This window comes from Triticum urartu, chromosome 5A, assembly GCF_056163025.1.
Source record: "Triticum urartu cultivar PI428250 chromosome 5A, HENAU_Tu73, whole genome shotgun sequence".
Lineage (NCBI taxonomy): Eukaryota > Viridiplantae > Streptophyta > Magnoliopsida > Poales > Poaceae > Triticum > Triticum urartu.
Window position 1 is genome coordinate 356,718,000 of NC_141877.1, and position 21,230 is coordinate 356,739,229.

The following is a 21,230-nucleotide window of genomic DNA, read 5'->3' on the forward strand; positions in this document are numbered from 1 at the left end:
CTCCGAACTCCTTCGGTACATCAAAACTCATAATATAATTGTCATCGAAACCTTAAGCGTGCGGACCCTACGGGTTCGAGAAAAATGTAGACATGACCGAGACACGTCTCCGGTCAATAACCAATAGCGGAACCTGGATGCTCATATTGTCTCCTACATATTCTACGAAGATCTTTATCGGTCAGACCGCATAACAACATACGTTGTTCCCTTTGTCATCGGTATGTTACTTGCCCGAGATTCGATCGTCGGTATCTTAATACCTAGTTCAATCTCGTTACCGGCAAGTCTCTTTACTCGTTCCGTAATACATCATCTCACAACTAACTCATTAGTTGTAATGCTTGCAAGGCTTATGTGATGTGCATTACCAAGAGGGCCCAGAGATACCTCTCCGACAATCGGAGTGACAAATCCTAATCTCGAAATACGCCAACCCAACATGTACCTTTGGAGACACCTGTAGAGCTCCTTTATAATCACCCAGTTACGTTGTGACGTTTGGTAGCACACAAAGTGTTCCTCCGGCAAACGGGAGTTGCATAATCTCATAGTCATAGGAACATGTATAAGTCATGAAGAAAGCAATAGCAACATACTAAACGATCAAGTGCTAAGCTAACGGAATGGGTCAAGTCAATCACATCATTCTCCTAATGATGTGATCCCGTTAATCAAATGACAACTCTTTGTCTATGGCTAGGAAACACAACCATCTTTGATCAACGAGCTAGTCAAGTAGAGGCATACTAGTGACACTCTGTTTGTCTATGTATTCACACATGTATTATGTTTCCGGTTAATACAATTCTAGCATGAATAATAAACATTTATCATGAAATAAGGAAATAAATAATAACTTTATTATTGCCTCTAGGGCATATTTCCTTCACATAATCCACCTCGGTCATATTGTAGCGGTGCTTAGGTGAATCCATGTTCCGGTAGCATCATCATCACCGTCATCACGCCGTTGTGCTGACAAAGCTCTCCCTCGACACTCTGCTGGATCATGAGTTCGTGGGACGTCACCGAGCTGAACGTGTGCAGATCACGGAGGTGTCGTACTTTCGGTACTAGGACCGGTCGATCATGAAGACGTACGACTACATCAACCGCGTCGTCATAACGCTTCCGCTTACGATCTATGAGGTTACGTGGATGACACTCTTCCCCAATCGTTGCTATACATCACCATGATCTTGTGTGCGTAGGAAATTTTTGTAGTTATTGCGTTCCCCAACATGCGGAGGAGGGGCCTCCGGCGGCGGCGAGGGGGACCGAAACATGGCGCCCGGAGCGGTGCCGGAGCCACCGCCCGCCGAGTCGCCAGGGGAGGGCGAGGCGTCCGTCCCTTCCTTCCTCTCAGCTCACCCTACGTGCTCATAACGTGTTTGAGATCGAAAAGAACAAATGATCAAACTAGATGAAGTGCTACATATAGCGTTGGAACATGGAACAGGCGTTTTACAAGGGGTCGTCAGTTCGGATGGAACCGACGCGGCGATTTATAAAGTTATTACAAGCAGGGATTAATCCCTTAATTATGAAGTTTAATTAATCCTAACAATCCTCACCACTCTGCTCCAAATTTCCCTCACATCATGCAAATAAGTAAATTGAATAAAGTATGGGTGAAACCAAAAATATTTAAGGGAAAAGCTTACCTTCAACCGACCAATCACGCGGGTGCGTCCGTCGGCTCCGTATCCGTCAAATCGCTTGCTGATCAGACGGGCGAGGGCAACCCCACCCCCACCTCTCTGCAACTGAGCAGTTGTTTTGAAAAAAAGAGAATTTGCAACTGCCAGGCCTTTTTTCAGCAGCGATGACTCGTGCGGCTGGAGGGAAATGGAGGCGAGGAATCTCGCCGGATCCGACAAGGATGGCGTGCAGGCAGGATGTGGGGACGTCCGAGAGCCGCGAGGGGCGACGACTTGTGCGGCTAGGAGGGCGACGACGGCGAGGATTCCCGTTGGATCCGACGAGGACGTCCCGCGGGAAGGAGGTGGGGACATCCGGGAGCTGCGGGGGCTCGTCTCCACGAGGTCCGATGGGGTTGACGGCGAGCGTCACAGCAAGAACCTGTGACGATAACGGCTCACGATGCCCCTGTGGCGCATGGTGCTCTTCGGCGGAGCATGTTTTCTGAACAAAGGTCTTGTTGCAATAGTTAGTGGTGTTTCTGATTAACAATGCCCTTGTTTCAAAGAGGAACCATGCATAGAGATTTCTAAAACAAAACTCTTTTCTGCAATTGTCACTGATGTTTCTGAAACAAAGCTCTTGTTGCAAAGAGGAATAATATGCTCAGCAACTTAGATCGGATGGCTCGCGAGGCGGTGGATCTTTTAAAAAATCCGCCGACCGACGTGTAGCACTCGTATTTTAATGATATATACTAAAAAGTAAAAAAAACATGGTAATTTGTTTTCAAGTTTGTGAATATGTATCACTCCATTTTGTATCCGTTGTAGCGCGGGAGCACTTGTATCCCGCACTCGAAAGTATTAAAGGATGATGGAGCACTAGACAGACAAATTTTGGCATAATAATCCCTCCATGTCAAATTACAAAAAATACAGTGTATATTAGATTTGCTCCAAGTCAAATTATGTAAGGCCTGCCCAAGTTTATAGAAACGTATGAACATTTGCAATACCAAGCAGGGAGAATATCGTGTGAAAACCAACATTCGATGAAAGCTAGTACAAACCATGAGAAAAAGATATTTTGAAGTTTCAAAAAAAATCTGAAAAAAAAACACAGGATGTTTTATTGCCACATAAAATTTCAAGTTGAAACACATTATGAGGTGAAAAAGACAAAATCAACGCTGCATTGGTTTTGTCTTTCTAATAATGTGTCTCAACTTGAAATTTTGCGTGGCAACAAAACATCACCCTCTTAACAACCGGTATTTTTTCCAGATTTTTTTCAAAATTTTAAAATATGGTTTTCATGAAGTTTTCATTGAATATTGGTTTCCATTGATGTTCTCCCTACCAGGTATAGACGATATAAAAATATATTTCTTTATGAATCTCTTAATATTGATTTGGTATTTCTTTATGAATCTCATAATATTGATTTGGTATTGCAGATGTTGATAACCTTTTCTAAAGACTTGGTCAAAATTTACAAAGTTTGACTTGAGACAACTAATCTGCACTATATTTTGAGAGGGAGTAAATACGAATGAATATAAATGTCTCGTCAATGAAACAGGAGTTAAGAGAGCGAAATGGCCTCCTCAATGAAACAATCAAATAATTGACAAATAATCTGACAACGTTTACATGAACTACCGAACAACATGAACAACTTTGAATGGATGACGTCTCCAATGTACAACAGTTGGTTCAAATCCCATGAAACAACAAACAGAATGGCCCAGACAGCATACTTCCTCCCCTCCCCATTTGCTGTATCGAACTCCTTGGAGGGAACCAAATGAGCATAAATCTGTGTAGTAATGGATCATGTTGCTGAACAACGCCAGCTTCACAAATGAGTGGCTGGCATTCATAACGTTCGCAGATACGAAAGGCTAAAAGATGGTTGAACTGGTGACAACAACTTATTAGTCAGTGATCCATTTTCATGTCAGTGATCTTCTGGCAGGGTCTTCTATGTAACTCGGTTTTTTTTTATTTCCTCGACGGGCTATGCATCATCTGTGCCTGCAGAAGCTGCGCCCTTTTTATTCCTGGTAATTTTGCTTGCTGGAAAGTGAAGCCTTGCATAGAGTGGTCTTGGTGCTCTTGATGTCCTATCAAAGCCCCTCACACAAACAAATCCTGCAGATGTTCGTTCAGACGTATAAACATCTACTTTCCCAAGTAAAAATGTTACTGGAAATCTCCCAAATGAACTTAAATGAAATCTCATCAATAGCATTCTAACCCATTATAGCTCCCTCCAACAATCCTCATGGACAAATGCGCCATCCACATTGATATTTATTTATTTTACTTTTGTTTATTTCCAAATATGATAATCCTCCAATTCCCACAGTTTTCCTTTGTTTGACAGATAAAACCGACATCTTAGACATGTTTATCCTCTTGAGAGCTGTTACTGTTAAATCACATAAATTTATGTTTCTGTCTGGTGCAACAAAGTTCGTATTTGACCAATATATTTTAAAGTAATCATATTTTTTGTGTACAATTACATAAGTTAATTTTGTATTAAAAATACTTCCATAATGTTATGCATTTATGGGCTTCACAAGTTTTTTGGCAAATATTAGTCATCTGAGGTACATCCTGGAACATAAATAAGACAAGAAATATTTGACTCCAGGAAATAGTTTTGATCGCAGCATCCCTGATTATAAATGACAAAAACATTTAGATGATTACCTCTCCAGAAGCACTGCTGTATGTCTTCAGTTGTTAAACCTGCAAACGAAACATGCAAAATATAATCATCTACACATTTAAAGCTGTTGCCTTGTGACCAGGAGGTCACGGGTTCAAGTCCTGGAAACAGCCTCTTGCAGAAATGTAGGGAAAGGCTGCGTACAATAGACCCAAAGTGGTCAGACCCTTCCCCGGACCCTGCGCAAGTAGGAGCTACATGCACCGGGCTGCCCTTTGAAGGGGAGCCTTGGCGCAGTGGTAAAGCTGCTGCCTTGTGACCATGAGGTCACGGGTTCAAGTCCTGGAAACAGCCTCTTACAGAAATGTAGGGAAAGGCTGCGTACAATAGACCCAAAGTGGTCGGACCCTTCCCCAGACCCTGCGCAAGCGGGAGCTACATGCACTGGGGCTGCCCTTTTTAGCCAATTCCTAGCATAAGTTTAAGGTTTACCGAATTTTATTACAAAGTGATTTCTTCATTCGTATAATAATATTTCAATCCATCATTCCATTTTGTAGTTGAAACTCCAACATCAATGCAAGCCCAAACGTAACATCGCCACCTAATGTCTCCACACATGTGCTAATCATGCATGCGAACGTATTTCTATGTGTCTATCTAGATGGTGGAAATGAACTAATGAGCTTTGCTTGGGAATAAAGCCTCATCGAATATGCACAGATGGGATTTTCCCAATGAGTTTTCTAGTTTCTACATGACTGCACACCCTGCAGTACCACCACGGCCAGAGCAAAGACTTCAAGACATACACCATCAAGGATCTTGGTCCAGTGATTTGATAGCCTGAACCCCATTCAATACCACCGCCCCTATTTCTTCTGTTTTTGAATCTTGATAATGCGATTAGTGTACATGCTCTTCCATCTTGTGTTTTTCATGTTCCTTTGGCAGTTGGTACTAGTATTGCATGGGACAGCTAGATGTCCATATATGCCAAAAACTAATATCTTGCCATATTACCATGACTAAAGGAAGTCCAACAAAACTAGTGGGAATAAAATAATAGCCAGCAGGTAACATCAACTGGAGTTCTACTGTCAGTACTTTATTTTGCCTATCTCAAACTTCTCAGTCAATCTATATGGTTTGTTTTGAAAGATAAGAAACCCACAACAGTGCAACCAAGTGCTGAATCCTTGGTTCTCGTTAGGGATATACCTTTAAAGATTGAAGGAACTGAAGTTCCGAAGTAAACTGTTCTCCTAGGGAGGTCCCATATCCATCTCCTCGGAACATCAACTGGGTTTCGGCTTGAGTCGTGATCAGCAAATACCTGCAGTATAACATTTGAACAGCTGGTAACTATAATATCAGGAACATTTGTATTTCTGTTGATGTTATTATACCATTCCAACTATGAACAGATAGAACTCAGTCATTACCTCATTTACTTGGAAATATGTCCCATTAAGTGGAAAGCTTCCTCTCATAGCTGTTCGACACGGTACCTATTTGAGTTAAATCAACAAAAAGATAGTTAGGCACTACCATTTTGAAGATAGTAATATGTAAGCTCATTGGATTATTGATATTTGACATACTGAACTTTTGTACAGTAGAGAACAGTAGATAATCTACTCCATGGATTAATTCACGGCCAGGTAGCTTACTACTACAACATATTCGACACATACATAAATCTAAAATTTTGATGTTCACTTTCATCATACAATGTGGATGGTGTGTACAACATGGGCCATGGTGGTTCTCAACCAAACACAATATAAGTAATGCCACTGTTTCTTGACTTCCAAATTGCATAATGTGTGAATGAAAAGTAACAATGAGGGGAAGTCGTTGGTTTGCTTCTCACATACTCAAAAGGATCAGACCAATTGATCTCACCATGCCATGCACAAACACCAAAATTGTATACCCGCTAATACATCACACAATTAGTTGAGACGGGAATGATTTTTAACACAAATCATTTTGTCTTCATTAGAACACGCATCATCTATTAAGAGTTCTGGATTTTAAAGACAACTTAGGAATCATTTCCCAAAACCTATAGCTGATATGAACCTTGGGGTTCCCATTAAAGATAACCATCATGTAGAGGAAGGCCAGGCATCAATCAGGCTTGAAGGGGATTGGTGTTTAGAAGGGGGGTGATGGATACATTGAGATGAGAGAACTTTTGGGAGAGAATAGTATTCATCCGTTAGGATGCATATAGGAGGATCGAAAATTGAGTTCTGAGCACAGGGACAATGGAGCACTTTATTTTGAAGTTCAAAAAAACCAATTTGTACGGCTTGAAAAATTTCAAAATTTTGTGTGCATGCACATATAGCAGCACAGTATAACGTGCCAAAATTTCACCAATATACGTGCTTGCATGTGAGAGATACAAAAAAGACAAAATACATGGAAATTTGGGGCCAGTTTTTTTTTCCTTTTGGGGCCGAAATTTTGTCTTTTTTGCCCTGCCATACAATACAACATATTTTTGAACGAACTTTCACATGTACTTAGACCACATGCATGCATATTCATGTAAAAAAAGTTAAATCTTTTAAGCACTTGTTTTGGGGGGTTCAAAATAAAGTGCTCCGTTGCCCCCATGTTCTGAAAATCCGTTTTAATAGGAGGATGCGCTTATCTCTTTTTGGACTGCAACTCTAATAATTCGTTACTAGCTTACAAATTAGCTTCTTAACTCGATATATCATAATAGTGGAGTCTTCCTAATCAATGGTGGAGTTGGACACTGGTTTCCTACAGAGCATCTTGCTGGCCAGCCACTTAGTACTGTTCTGGCAAGTATATTACATAAATGAGTAACGTACCAAAATTGTTCCTCTGACTGTTTGAGCCTGCGCCTCTCGCATACTGTTGCAACTGAAGCATGCACTGCTGTCACATAGTTTACCACTCTCATTGGAGTTGCATGCTGTCTTGGGTGCATCAATTGACTGAGCTGTTTCACCTGTTTTATATTTGAACGAACATTAGCAGCCCTCAACTGTACAGGAGTGTGACAGCCATAATACTTCAGCTTATAATGTGCTTCTTACCTGGGGTCCATATAGAGAGTAGATACGGGCAAGGATCATCAGGCTCTCTTTGGTCATACTGCACACAACAAGGAAATATTTTTCATTATAACCTTATTTCACATTTAGACAGTATAAATTTCAATAATGACCGATGAACTCACTCCTTCCAGAAGTGGATGCGAGTCCGGCAGTTCATAGCTGCAGCCATGTAGAAAACAGAGAAGCCAAATAATGAGAACATTCCAATACAGATCCTGTGTAAATTTCTTTGCTGTACTAGCAATATAACAAAAGATACGAGGGTACTATAGTTATCATCAACGACACTGGTTTTGTGGAAGACAGGGACATACACTTGATGCTCTGTTCTTAGGCGACTAACATTCTTGAGCCTAGGAGTTGGGATAGATGCAGCTTCTGGAGTTATGGCAACCAAGGCACTTGACATATCAGCATCTTCCATTTCAATGTTATTGACTTGCATATAATTCTTGAGATTCTGTGCAAACTCCTCGAAATTAAGCTTGATTGTAGGAATTTCTTCAGGATCATCAAGAAAAATATCCTCTATGGCACTCTCTCTCATCTCTGCAGTCTCTGGTTCTGGTTCAGGACTTGCTGGCTCCTCAATGATTGGCTGGCGATTGTCCAGAATATGGTCATGGGCATTTGCATTCCAGTCAAGTTGATTTAAGCGCATAGAACTTATGTATGGCTGCTGGCAGCTCCCTGAAGCAATTGGGTTTCCTGACGTAACCAAACTCTTCTCTTCAGGTCCAGGAAGAGCAAGTCTAGCACTGTATCAAAAACAAACTTATTAGCAATGAACTTTTCCTATTGAAATTGGAATAGAAACAAACCTTTTAGCAAGCCATCCATTGGCACTTTATTTGTTCTATTGAAAGAACTCATAGTTTTGCTAAGTTTGTGAAATCTATTGGACCGGAATAAAATCTTTTCTAACAACCCAATTTTTTTTCCACCGAAACCAACTAACAATTTTTTTGCAGGGAAATATTATCAGTCGATGCCATCAAAAAAGTAGATGGTTAGCTTTTTATCCACGAGGGAGGTATTTTAGCTACAAATTAACACACTGCAATACACAGTTCCACAGGAAAATAGGTCCCACAAACATAATAGAAGTTCAAATACCAGAGTGCAAGATGCATAGTTGATTAGCCCGGTACAGTGTATATCAAAATGTGCATATATCTTGATAAATTACCTTGCAAATGCACTCGCAAAGTGCTTGCATTCAGCTCTCATTGGGCATGCATTGCAATTTGGCTTACTTTTTGTACAAAATACCTAACAGGGAAAAAAAGTAAAATAATTCAGTTACACACAGTAAGTCAGTTACATGTTGCTTTAATATATCTCATGTTTACCTTTCCAAACGTTATCATTTGATAGTGAAGCTCGTACCTGCACATAGTAAATTTTAACTATATACCTGCAGATAAAGACCTTTTCCAAAATAAGTAATTAACTGGGTTTCTAAGACTTACAATGTCCGTTGATCAAGCTTGCATAATCGAGGCCAGAGGTATTTCTGTATGTTCTCCAGCATCGGATACCTTCAAATTGGCATGATCAAACTCAGTAATTTGTGTATATACTAGTCAAACCAACCACAAGGATTGAGGGCACTTACAGCTCCAACAGATGCAACTGAAGAGACTCAGGTAGGGGTTGAAGTGGCACCCATCCCAGCCTCACGCAAATCCTACCAACGTTTGTGTCCACCTACATAATCAACTGATACTGATGAACCTCCAAAATTAAATAAATAATATTTAACAAAATTTGGAATGGGAGGACATACAGGGAAAGCCATATGATGGAGTGTCAAAAGACGCACACACTCTACACTTTTCAGTCCAAGACCTCTAATGCTTAAGAGGTACTCCCTGAAAGAGACACAACAAGAAGGTTATAATTTTTAAATGTCAAAACTGTTCAACAGAAGAAATTTATATGCATTTATAGCCCATTGCGCGATGCCGCATAATATAATATGCTGCAAATATTTATTTCAGTCAACCATGCAAACTTCCCGAGTGAACGGTCATACAAGAGAATTGGACAAAAACATTCATCTAAGGTTGAGGTCACATGGTCCACAACTTTTAGAATAACCCTTTTACATGTTGAAAAAACATTTTGAGGGCTCCCATCATCTCAAGACCCTATGAGTCCATCAATGATAACTTTTCAAATAACCAACACGTCTGCATGTATGCACTCAGTTATGACTTATGGCAGTGTTGAATTGGTCTTTTGATATGCATCCATATGTAACAAGAATGAAACACTACACAAGAAAGCAGTCAGTGAACTATTCGTTCCACCTCTAATTGAGTTTTTGTTCAGCATCTTGTATTTGTTCAAAGAAGAAAAGGAGCACCAGATACTACTTCCAGCCCAAAACAAAAATGACTAGTCTTTACTTTGCAGTTCCAAAATGCGACTTCGGCCATTAATGTGTAACAGGGTATGTTAATTAAAGTCTATAAAGCTACTTCTAATAAGAATATGACCATTAGTTTTCTTGTGATAGGTCTACATATTTGTAATAGTATATGTAGCTAAGTATAATAAAATTTGAGTGGGGAGCAGAATTACAGATCTGCACGAGAGACCCTACATTATTCTGATATGATCAAGCACCTCAGTCCAGATTATGTGCAGTTAAAGCCATTTATACATGATTGTCAAGGAGGCCCTTTTAAGAGTCACAGCTGAGTTGACAGGTTTAACTACAATTTAATCAGACCCATGTAGGTGGGATTTTGTTAAATCAGCTCCTCAACAAAGGTCGTCTATGTTTTTTTAAATTGTTTTTGTACAATCAGGATCCTCAACAAAAACAGGTCAAATTAGCATGTTGCAAAATGGCAGTGAAATAAATAACTGATGTGGACATTAGCATGTTGCATCAAACCAGCATTAGATGCATTGAGTGGCCAACAAGACACAGAAGACAAGGATGTTTTGGTGTTAGACAGCTTGAATTCAGAAAGTGAGTAAGAAACAGAATTAGGATAGAATGCTTAGGAAGAGTTCAGGAGGATTAAGAAAACATGGATTGTATCTACTAGGAGGTTTCCTAGTTAGAATACAACAGGTCAAACTAAGACTTAAGAGGTAGGACTACTACTTAGTATTGGCTTGTGTAACTTTTGAGGGAATCAAGCAAGAAAAGTCAATTTATTCTCTCCAAGTTGTTCTCTCTTTCAACCTATGTTAACCCAATCCTTAGCAGCATGTAAGTGTTGGATGAGTAACTTTTGAGGAAATCAAGCTAGAAGACTCGATCTATTATCTCAAAGTTATTCTCTCATCTCAACCTATGTCTACTCAATCGTTATCTTCAAAACAGTCGTTATCCCATTGTGGATGATGGTTCATAACAATAACACAAACCAGTACAGGTACAAATCTTAGCAATGAAACCTGGTTACAAAATCAACAGAGAACCCTGTATAACTTTGCCTCAAATAACAATGATGGAAGACAATGTATAGAACAAACAAGTACAATTATAAATTTTAGCTCAATATTTATTAATCTCCTCCCTTCGATCCATATTACTTGCCGCAGCTTTAGTACAACTTTAGTACCATATTACTTGTCGCAGCTTTAGTACAACTTTGTACTAAAGCTGCGACAAGTAATATGGATCGGAGAGAGTAGCTTACTTTGCTTTGTCTGGATCGACATATCGCAACCATTCAAGGTCAATGCTCCCATGGTCTCTCACCACCCGGTTTAGAAAATCCTACAATGGAAATTGCTAAAGATGAGTATACATGACCGAACCATGACCATTTCAACAAATAGGCAAGTCTAGATTGAATTGCCCACATGTCCATATGACTAGGGCTATACTGTACTTCATTTAGTAACTACTTTTTGGCATACTTACTTGTATTCGCTCTGAGAGCATGTTGTTCATTCCTCGCTCTCTAATTGCGTTAGATATTTCCTTCACATCTATTTGCCTTATTGTTTCCCAATCAAGTGCATCCTTTGCATTCTCACCTCTTTCTTCATTTCCTCGACTGGCAAGAACTTCTTTTCTTAAAATATCCCAATCATATGTTCTCTTTTTACCAGCCCTTGCCTTCTTTGCTTTTGATCTGTCAGCAGGAACTTCAGGTAAAGCCTTATTAGTATCTTTGGGTTTCTCTATCGAGTCTGAAGCAACCTTCTCTAGGAGTTCAGAATTTGCTTTTTCATTTTGATATAAGTTTGAGGAACAATGACTCCCATCCATGTTTGATGAAAGTCCAACATTGCCATACTGTTGGCTACATCCTGACTGACAATTTTCACCTCCAATTTGCTTTGCTCTGGCAGTACATTCCTCTTGCAGATTCAAAGTTTCATGCTGTTTCACAAATGCAGCTACAACATCATTTCTTTGAAGATTATTTTCACAGGACAATTGCTCCCTAGCAAATGACGCCGTCTCTGAACTTGATGGATGAAAATATTTATCCATAAATGTTGAAATCGAGTCAGCTCCTTGCGTCGCCATGGAAGGGAAAGGGATTTTGTCCTGACTTAAGGATCCATCTATACCGTATAGAAGGGCAGTTAAAGAATCAGTCGTTTGAGATCTATTTTCACTGTCAATTCCAGGAGAAGATAAAGAACAGTCATATCTGATCTCAGCTGGTGTGACCCTGGAATCATCTGTTCTATTAAGGCCAGTGTATACTGAGTGCTCTAAGTCACTGGAAAATGTTATATCTGGGAGATGAGCTCGGCCATTCTGGTGATAAGAGCCAGAAGCATGAAGAGGTTGAGTCTTGCTGTTAAGGTTATGTACTTCACTGGGGATTGACCCCCTGTTTGTACATTGTATTGGAACTCCATCATATTCCTTTTCATTAGGCTTGCTCTTTAGCTCTTGCATCTTCAGAAGTTCTGTGTATGTGGTTGAATTGCTTGTACCATTGGCCATATTTCTGCCAACAAAGTCTTCTGCTGTAAAATTTAGCAATGTGCTTGGGAACATATGATCAGTCATGTGAAACAGATAGTCAGGGGAACTTTGAGATGAAATAGCAGAGTTCTGTGATGAAACAACGTCCTCCAGTGCCCCATCTTCGACTTCAACAACGCTTTCAGTCCCCACAGCCGGTGTCTTGCCCTCATGCAGCCTAACCGGCAGTGTCCCATAAGAATTATAATAAACCCCTGCTGTACAGTCTACTCCATCTCCAGGAGAATTTCCAAACAACCCAGAACTGTTGCTTCCTTCCTTTTCTTCTGTTGTAACTAAGGAGCCTGTTGTGTTACTTGCCTCTTCAACAAGAATACCACCCGGCAATTTGACAGAATCACCAAACAATCCAGAACAACCAACGTTCTCTGATGCTGTGTGAAACATCCTATCTGCAGATATTTTAGAGACTTCTGGCTTTGCAGGAAATTTTGCAGCGAGAGCCATAAACGCAGAGCTACAAAACAGTAGAAGACAACAGTCAGACAAACAACATAATTTCAGAATGCTAGTCACAAACAGCTTCCAGTTCAAATAGGCTGCAATCTTTATTTCACCTGGAAAGATGGTCTGAAACATTCTGGGTGAGAAAAACACCCACTACTGAATCCACAACTGATCCTTTCCAGGGAGAGAAACGACGATCTCCTGCAAACAGATAGAGGTTATTCAAGAGTTAGGTACCTTTCTGCAAAACCTATAAGCCATCATCGCATCCAATACAGTGCAACCCAAACCATTAATGATCTGTGATCATCCCATTAGCGTGAAGTCGGAGTTCGAACATGAGACCCTATAAGGTTCTGGAATCCAATATGTGGAGTAACATATAGAAGGACCTGTCAGGAATAAAGATTTAAAATAGTAGCATTACCTTGAACTAGATGCATGCGAGCAATGAACGAATCAATACGTCCTCGGAATATTTTCCTTTCTTCTTCAAGCCATTTCTCTTTGTCCTTATCCATGCCTTCGGAACCATCAACCATATCTGGTTCCATTAATAACTTCCACATTAGAGCAGTTACTGGATCAAGGTTCACTTTGGCCCGAGCATATTTTCTTTTCCCTTTCCCCTCGTATGGAATAATTGCACCAAATTCTCCTTTGTAAGGGACAAGAGCACCATGCGGCTCAGCTGACCCAGTGTCATCTGATTTGTTTATGTCTAAGATTTTTATCTTTTGAATTATGAGATCCAAAGGATCCACTGGAGGTGCTATAGCTCCAGGAAAACTTTCTCCGCTTCGTTCCGTATTAATCCCTTTGGAACCAGGAGACACTCCCGCATGAGGTCCAGAGATAACAGAAATATCTTCATTTGGCCATGGATCAGTATGGCTACCTTTGGATGCAAGTTCTGCACCAACCACCTTTTGCTTCCTTGGACGACCTCTAGGCTTTGGATTCTCACCAGGTTTTATCTCTTTTCGGGGTCGTCCTGCTTTTCGCTTCTCACTGGGTTTAGCTACAGTAGTTTCTCCACAAACCTCCACTTGATGATCCTCATTTCTCAGAACATCAGTACCCGGTGATGAATTTCTTGGACTGGTAAGGGGCATAATAACTTCTCCAGAAGTCTCCAGTTGGAAATCAAACTTTTTCATAGTGTTGTTACCTGTTGATTGGCCTGTTGGAGTGACAGGAAACCTAGAAATTTCACCATTGATGCTTCTGACAAGCTCGTCGGAAGGACCAATGCAGAAACTATTCCGAGTATCATCCTGAGGGGCAGTGCTCTGATTATGCTGTTCAACAGGCAAATCTGACACTTCAATCGTGTTGCCTTCCCAAAACTGTGGTTGATGACTTCCAATTCTCGGACTACAGTTTTGACTTTGCAGGGTGTTTGGATTACTAGGCACCTGTGTAATTTTTTCTGTTATGTGTCTGAAATGTTTATCAGGTGCTTCAACAGAATCACTGCATGCAGTGCCATGGATAGCAGGTCTATAATGTTCTTCGATCATTTCCGGTCTTTTAACCATATTGTATCCTGATCCTCCAAAACTAATCATTCCTCGGGAAGCTCGTGATTTCTCACGGGCTATCAGTCTTTGAGCATCAGCTAGGGTAAACACATTAGAGTTGATAGCTGAAACCACATTTGTATTCCGATTGTTTGACAAATACATAGTTGGGGTGGATGTGTTGCCCACAGCTCCATTCAGGCATTTACTATAATTATCTGTTCTCATTCTTTTGTAGGTTTCAGGAAAATATGACCCCTGAGAGGGTGCAGCATGGCACGCATCTACAGATGCCCATCCATTCCTCTGCTGGTCAAGATTCATACCTAATGGAATATGGGCACCATTGGAAGCATTGTGTTCTCTGGTGTCCAGTGCATGCACATGTGACGAGCTGTGTGAACCATGAAGTCCAAGTGCACCACCTGTTTGCCTGTAAGGACTAGGACTGGTGGTAAACTTTAAGTAGTCACTTATTGTTCCAAGTCCATTCAAATTTTCCATTGCAGAATGCCCTTCAATTTGCTTGGGAGGTGGGATTGGGCTTTGTGTCGATCTGTAGCCATGACATATTTGGTTGGTTACCCCTCCTTCTCTTAAACAAGAATTAAGATTGAAGTTTTCCCTCGCTGCAACCCCTTCAAAACACTGAGCAGGTGTAACTGGATTTTCTGGCATTCTTTGACAATTAGGCATCTGTTTGCCCATATGTGTTTCTCTTACAGAAGCTTGTGATGATGAAAGCAAGTATTCGGTAAAATTAGTTGACATGCCCTGCATTAGAGTGATTGAACTGTTGAGATCAGGTAAATTTTTATCTGGCATGCCAGCACAGAGCTCTAGCAAAGGATTTGTTTGTAATGTTTCTGTTATTCCAGACTGAAAAAATTGCGCAGGCCCATCCAAAAAATTAGCATACTCATTCTGTATCTGATTCATCGAACTATTGAGGTCAAATAATACTCCTTTTGGCATATTATGTGCAGGCAAAAACTGTGCATTAGCCATCTGATTGGCTGAACTGTGAATTGATGTTTTCATATTATCTGCAGGCAATAGCTGTGTATCAGCCATCTGATTGGCTGAACTGTACATTGAACTGCTGGTAAAATCCAAATGGCATGTCAACTGGCTTTGGACATTTCTTTGACCGGTAGAAGGCATGGATGGTTGATAGTCCTTGGGATCACAAGATACCACTTGAGCTTGGGATCCAGGATGTGTGTTCTCTTGTGGAACTTCCCCCTCAAAGTTCAAAGACCGCTTAGCGGGTTTCAGGGCAGCTTTGCGATGTGACTCGGCAGTCTGTTCTGAGGGAGGTTGGCCTGCTGGCGCATTCTTACGGACATACTTTCTTTTACCAGATGGTTTTTCCTCCTTTGCCTTGGAAGGCTTTGGGGTTGCAGACTTAGGAGGCTTTGATGGTTTCAGGACCTTTGGCCTGTGCTTTTTCCTCTTAGCCTTCGGTGGTGGGGTCTTGTTCAAGTCAATACCTCCAGTCGGTTCAGCAACATTTTCATTGTCTATAATTGTCCCGGCATCATTTCTAGTGACTTCAATTGGCCCAGCAGCACTTGTAATGCCAAACGAATGAGCAGACTCGTCCTCCAACACTGCAACTGCAGTATTTCTAGTCTGCATCTCTATGGAAGTGTCCAACTGAGAAGACATAATACCTGAGAAATAAAGATCGGCTGCGCTCTGCGATTGAGGAAGCCATTGTCCAAAGCCCTGCATATTTCCTCAGTCTACTTAATCTCCCTGGCATACACAAATAGCCCGTGTGCCATGTGTTGTTGTGTAATTTCTTGTCACTCGTCAGGAACAGGAGGATTTGATCAGGCAGGGCCCTCCATCTGGTCTCCCAGTCTCCAGCTGCAAAATATCAAGGCACGATGCATCAACCTCCAGTACAAACAGCCAGTGAAACAACTGTCATATATACACAACCAAGACGGTGTATTTAGCTAAAATATATCACTATTACTAAAAGCAAGGAGCCAATTATCACCTTACCAGTGGCCAGCATAAACTCCTTGGACACTTAGATCAAAACAACAAAATGAAAAGGAACAAAATAAAGTATGCACTGGAGTAACCATAAGTACTTCTGCGAAGCTCCTTTACACATACTATCTCAAATATCCGCATTTGTCCTTTTCTGCCAAAGCATTGGCGTACTTAAACTATCCTGGTGCAAGAAAAAACATGGGCACTCAGGTGCCCCCACCACTGCCCGTGGATGGCTAAATCACTTGTCACTTTACACCCATGTAAGCAACAATTTCCAAATCCATCTAAACAAGCCAAAAAAGTAATTGCGTGATCGCTCATCACACCCAACCGCCCCCTGTGGAACTCTGTCGGCGTAGTTTTGTGGCCATGGTCCTCTCCGAAAATTCAACATTTCGACCCCCTGAACTATAATATCCAATCAATCAAAAACAAACTTTGACATGCTGAACTACAAATCAGGTTGAGCAACGTTAAATTTTTAGCTCGAGCAATACCAAATTTTATCACATCCAAGTTCTGATTCCCTCAACCACAATTTTCGATCCAACAAAACGATATTTCAACACCTAATGAACAAACAGACTCTCCACTTGATTAATCACAGATTTGTACTAGAACCCTGGGGGAAACGCTCAAAAGTCAGATCTGGGAAGCCCGAGACGATACCTCCCGCTTGCAGCTCCGGGGGGGGGGGGGGGGGGGGGGGGGGGAGGGAGGGGAGGGAGGCGCCGGTGCCAGGCCAGGAGACGACCCCTCCAACCCTAGCTGCGTCCGCGCGACCACGGCCTCGGCAGAGAGAACGGGCGGCGCGAGCAAGCGAGGTCAAGGGCGGCGGCGGCGAGGACGGCCGGCCCGCCGGCGAGGCGGATCGGGAGCTCGCGCGGGGAGGGGGGGTGAGTAGGATCGAGTGAGGGGAGGGTCTTGGGGGCGAAGAATCGAGCGAATCGAGTGGGGGAAGGCAGCACTGACTCGGTCGAGTGTTGGATTGTTCGTTTTTTGGGAAATGGGGAGAGGGGACAAATGGTGTTAGGTTGTGAGAGAGAGAAGAGCAGTGAAGGGGGGAAGATTGTTGTGAGGATGACACCGCGTGATTGACCACGAGGGGGGCGGATCCCCTGCGGCTTTTAAATAAGGAACCTGGCATGTGCTTCCTCAACAAGACTGTGTTTCCGTAGCAGTGAGTTACTTTTGAGATTTCGTACCCAGAAATGGTGAAAGTTATTTATTTTCATACTTTAGCCACACATGATCAGGTGTCCCTATCGGGTCATCGGGGCGGGTGTACTAGTTGCCGCGGACGCGCGTACTTTTCAAACATAAAGTTTTAATATTATTTTCCGCGCGTCTCAACGGTCGACTCCATTGCTGATTATTCGACCGTTGAAACTAGCGGGTAAAGCTTCTGGCTTTATCATTTCAAATGAGTTGAGTTTTTATTAAGAATGTCATATGATATGTTGTTTATTTTAATTTTGTTTTTGTCGATTCTCATTAGTAGAAGTTGATGCAACTAGACCAACGATGAGATGGTTTCTGTTGTTAATAGGTTTTCGTCTTCTTTGTTATCTTACATGCGAAGATTGGTCGTCGTTGTATATACAATCTTACGACTTGATTTTCTTTTGTATTCCCTTTATAAAGAAGAGTGTTAGTGATCTAAACGCTCTTATATTTCTTTGCGGAGGGAGTACTTCTCTAAATTCAATTTAAATACATCATTGGATCATCCACTTTAATCTTCTATTCTTAACAAATTGCCGATACCCCCTCCCCCTCCTTCCATGTCTCCACATCGCCCTTCGCTCTCTCTCCATCTCTTTGTCATGTCCTTTTGTCCCTCCTTTCTTGCTCCCATGTCTCGTTGGTGTTCCCCTCTCATTCACCCTTCTACACTTCGTCGCTTCTTCACTTAGTGCGCCAAGGGGCATCGATCACCACATGTATATGGTTGCATTTATGAGCCCAAATGTGGTCAATGGTGCTAAGCAGTGGCAAAATCGCCATCAATCAAGTGGCGACGTCGACGTGTGATGTAGTGGGGGTTTTTGTCCACCCATATGTTCCGGTGCTTGGCCGAGTTTTTGGTGTTTTGTTGTGCTTAATTTGTGTATGTGTAGTGTTTGGTTGTGAGAAATAGAAGATTGTTGTGAGAATGACACCGACGATTGACCATGAGGGAAGAGGATCATGCGCGTCTGTAAATAAGGAAGATATATATGCTTCTTTAGCAATTTGTGTTTCCCCATAGATGTTAGTTACTTTTGAGATATTGCACAGAAACATGGTGGAAGTTATTTTTCATGTTACTTTATCCACATCCAATCTGATGTCCCTCTCGAGCTACAGGTCAAATGTACTAGTTATCCCGCGCACACCTTCCTTTCAAACATAATATTTTAGTATTACTTTTTGCCTGTCATTGAGACGACCAAACATAAGTTTGAAATTTACTTTTTACACTTCTCAAGGACAACTTTGTAATTGATTATTCGACCGTTGAAGTCAGACGGTAAAGCTTCTAGCTTATTCCAAAGGAGTTCAACTTCTATTAATCACATCATGTTTGAATTTTTAATTGTTTTATTTGTCGGTTCATCACTAGAGGTTGATGTGACAATGAAACTACACAAATAACACACAATATGTCTATTTTTATTAGCAAAATTTTCATTCCAGAGGCATGCCCTTTTTTATCTTGTATGCAAAAACTGGTACTGATATATATATATATAGAGAGAGAGAGACACACACACACACATCATTATAGAAAAATGCATCCATTTATAGTTTTATGAATTGATTTCATGTGTACTTGTCTAAATTCAATTTAAATACAATATTTGGATCATCCACCTCAATCTTTTTTTTGTATGAAATCGGCTATACTCCCCCTTCACCCTTGGTCTCTGTGTCACCCTTCACCCCCTCCACCTCTTTATCTTCTCCCTTTGTCCCTTCTCTCTTTGTCTCCCCCCTTTCTTGTCGTTGGTCCCCTCTCTTTCCTCCTCCCACACTTTATTGCTTATTCATTGAGGGTGCTAAGGGGGATTGACTGTCACTGATGCCTAGTGTTTCATGTATGTGCCACAATGTGGTGGACGATGGTCAGGAGTGGCAAAAATCGCCACCGGACATGTGGTAGATCGGCTTGTGATGTAGTGGGGTGGTTGTCATCCTATATGTTGTGGTTCATACATGAGCTTTTGGTGTTTTTATACTTCCTTTGTGTATGTGTGGTGTTAGGTCGTGAGAAAGAGAAGATTGTTGTGAGGATGAGACCGGTGTTTGACCGTGGAGGAAAAGGATCTTGTGCATCTTTAAATAAGAAACCAGATATTGCTTTTAGCTACAACTGATGTTCTTCACCAATGGATCTAGCTCTACCATACCGTATGGGCCGCGCGCGAGCCACCACCAAGTTGTCTTCTTCTTGTGGTCATGAGGCGGCCGCGGATCGGAGTGGCGGTGGACACCGGACGAGAGGGGGAGAACCCTATAGGTGGAGATGAGTAGTAGCGATTACCGCTGGTAGCGCGGGCATATTCCAACAAACGAGAAGAGGTTCCTGGCCATATATGCACGTTGAGGAAAAAGGGCCAAATACTACCACACGTTGTCCTCGCCTCTGCCGCAGGCTGATGAGCTCAAGTCATTGTAAGAGCTCCTAGGTGGGTGAGTTATATTGTTTTTTAATTTAATGGTTCCCGTAACAGTGAGTTACTTTTGAGATTGTGTAGACAAATGTGGCGGAAGTTATTTATCATGTTACTTTAGGCACACCTAATCTATCTCTGCCGAGCTATCAAATTTACTACCACCTCCGTCTTGGTGAATAAACCATTCGCGTAGTTCTAGGTCGACGATTTAACTATCTAAATATGTATTATATGTGACAAAAATATATATTTAGAAACTACATTCGTGTAGAAATCTAGTGATATACTTTTCATGTCATATAACACATATTTAATTCCTCAAATCGATGACCTAAAACTACACGAATGACTTATTCACCTAGACGAAGGTAGTAGTTGTTGTTCACATGTGTCCTTTTCAACCATGATAATAATATTTTTCAACCGTTGCATCGATGAACTCCATTCAGGGGCTTGGCAAAGGACGAAGAAAATAAGGTCAGGCGAACTCTAAAGAAAAAAGAAGTATGATACAAACCCGAAGTAGTTCATACATGTATTTTCAGATGACACTGAATAGAATTACCAGATACGATCCACAAAATGAAAATGCTGAATAACTGAAAATATGTTATCAGATGTGCAATTCAAACATGAAAATACCACTAGAATCACTAGATTGTCAAGCCATTTTACAATATTGTCTAAACTCAATCAACATCACAAATTTACAACATGCACACATGTAGAAATTTTAGAAACTTATACCTTCTATTTTTGTCTTTGCTAACCACTTCTCCTTCCAGTCCAGCCCCTATCTTTTATATTCGCCCATAATGTAACACCGCCGCACCATCCCCTTGGAAAACGTCGTTGTGCCGCCATGCGTCAGCGTCCCTGCCGCGTGGCCCATATCATGTGTGGTGTGTGCCACTGTCGCGCTTCAATTTTCATCCTCCACCGACACCGTTGACACATTTTAGGTTTTGTGCAGTTGTGCGATGCCTAGCTGGTTGACTCGATCCTTCGTTTCATTTCGCGTGCATTCGCTAGAAGTCATGGCCACCACCCAGCGTGCGTACGGGTAAAGGTCTGAATAACGTAGATGAAATGCTATTCGACGGCCAGCACTATGCTAATATCCTTTTATCTTTTCCCAGCTATGCAAGTACACACCTCAAGAAAAAACTATGCAAGTACG

General features: G+C 41.4%; 1 protein-coding gene across 1 annotated transcript; it reads right to left on the reverse strand.

Moving 5' to 3' along the window:
• Nucleotides 1–3,231: 3,231 nt before the first annotated feature.
• LOC125508913 (protein ROS1A) lies at nt 3,232–17,478 on the reverse strand. Its single transcript, XM_048673720.2, has 18 exons — nt 17,061–17,478; nt 13,283–16,253; nt 12,966–13,056; nt 11,323–12,865; nt 11,096–11,175; nt 9,220–9,304; nt 9,049–9,140; nt 8,903–8,971; nt 8,783–8,819; nt 8,620–8,702; nt 7,745–8,188; nt 7,553–7,589; nt 7,410–7,467; nt 7,182–7,321; nt 5,772–5,837; nt 5,548–5,662; nt 4,368–4,406; nt 3,232–3,800 (listed from the first exon to the last, which is right to left on the reverse strand). Exons 2-18 carry the CDS (start codon nt 16,113–16,115, stop codon nt 3,667–3,669), a joined length of 5,946 nt encoding a protein of 1,981 aa, XP_048529677.1. The 5' UTR covers nt 16,116–16,253; nt 17,061–17,478; the 3' UTR covers nt 3,232–3,666.
• Between the last annotated feature and the right edge of the window lie 3,752 nt (nt 17,479–21,230).

Excerpts from the sequence above, each read along its gene's own strand:
- LOC125508913 (XM_048673720.2), bottom strand. The coding sequence starts at position 16,115 with ATGCAGGGCTTTGGACAATGGCTTCCTCAATCGCAGAGCGCAGCCGAT. Across the intron at positions 8,703-8,782 it reads AAATGATAACGTTTGGAAAG|GTATTTTGTACAAAAAGTAA; the intron begins GTAAACATGAGA and ends TTTCCCTGTTAG. Across the intron at positions 7,468-7,552 it reads CGCATCCACTTCTGGAAGGA|TATGACCAAAGAGAGCCTGA; the intron begins GTGAGTTCATCG and ends TGTTGTGTGCAG.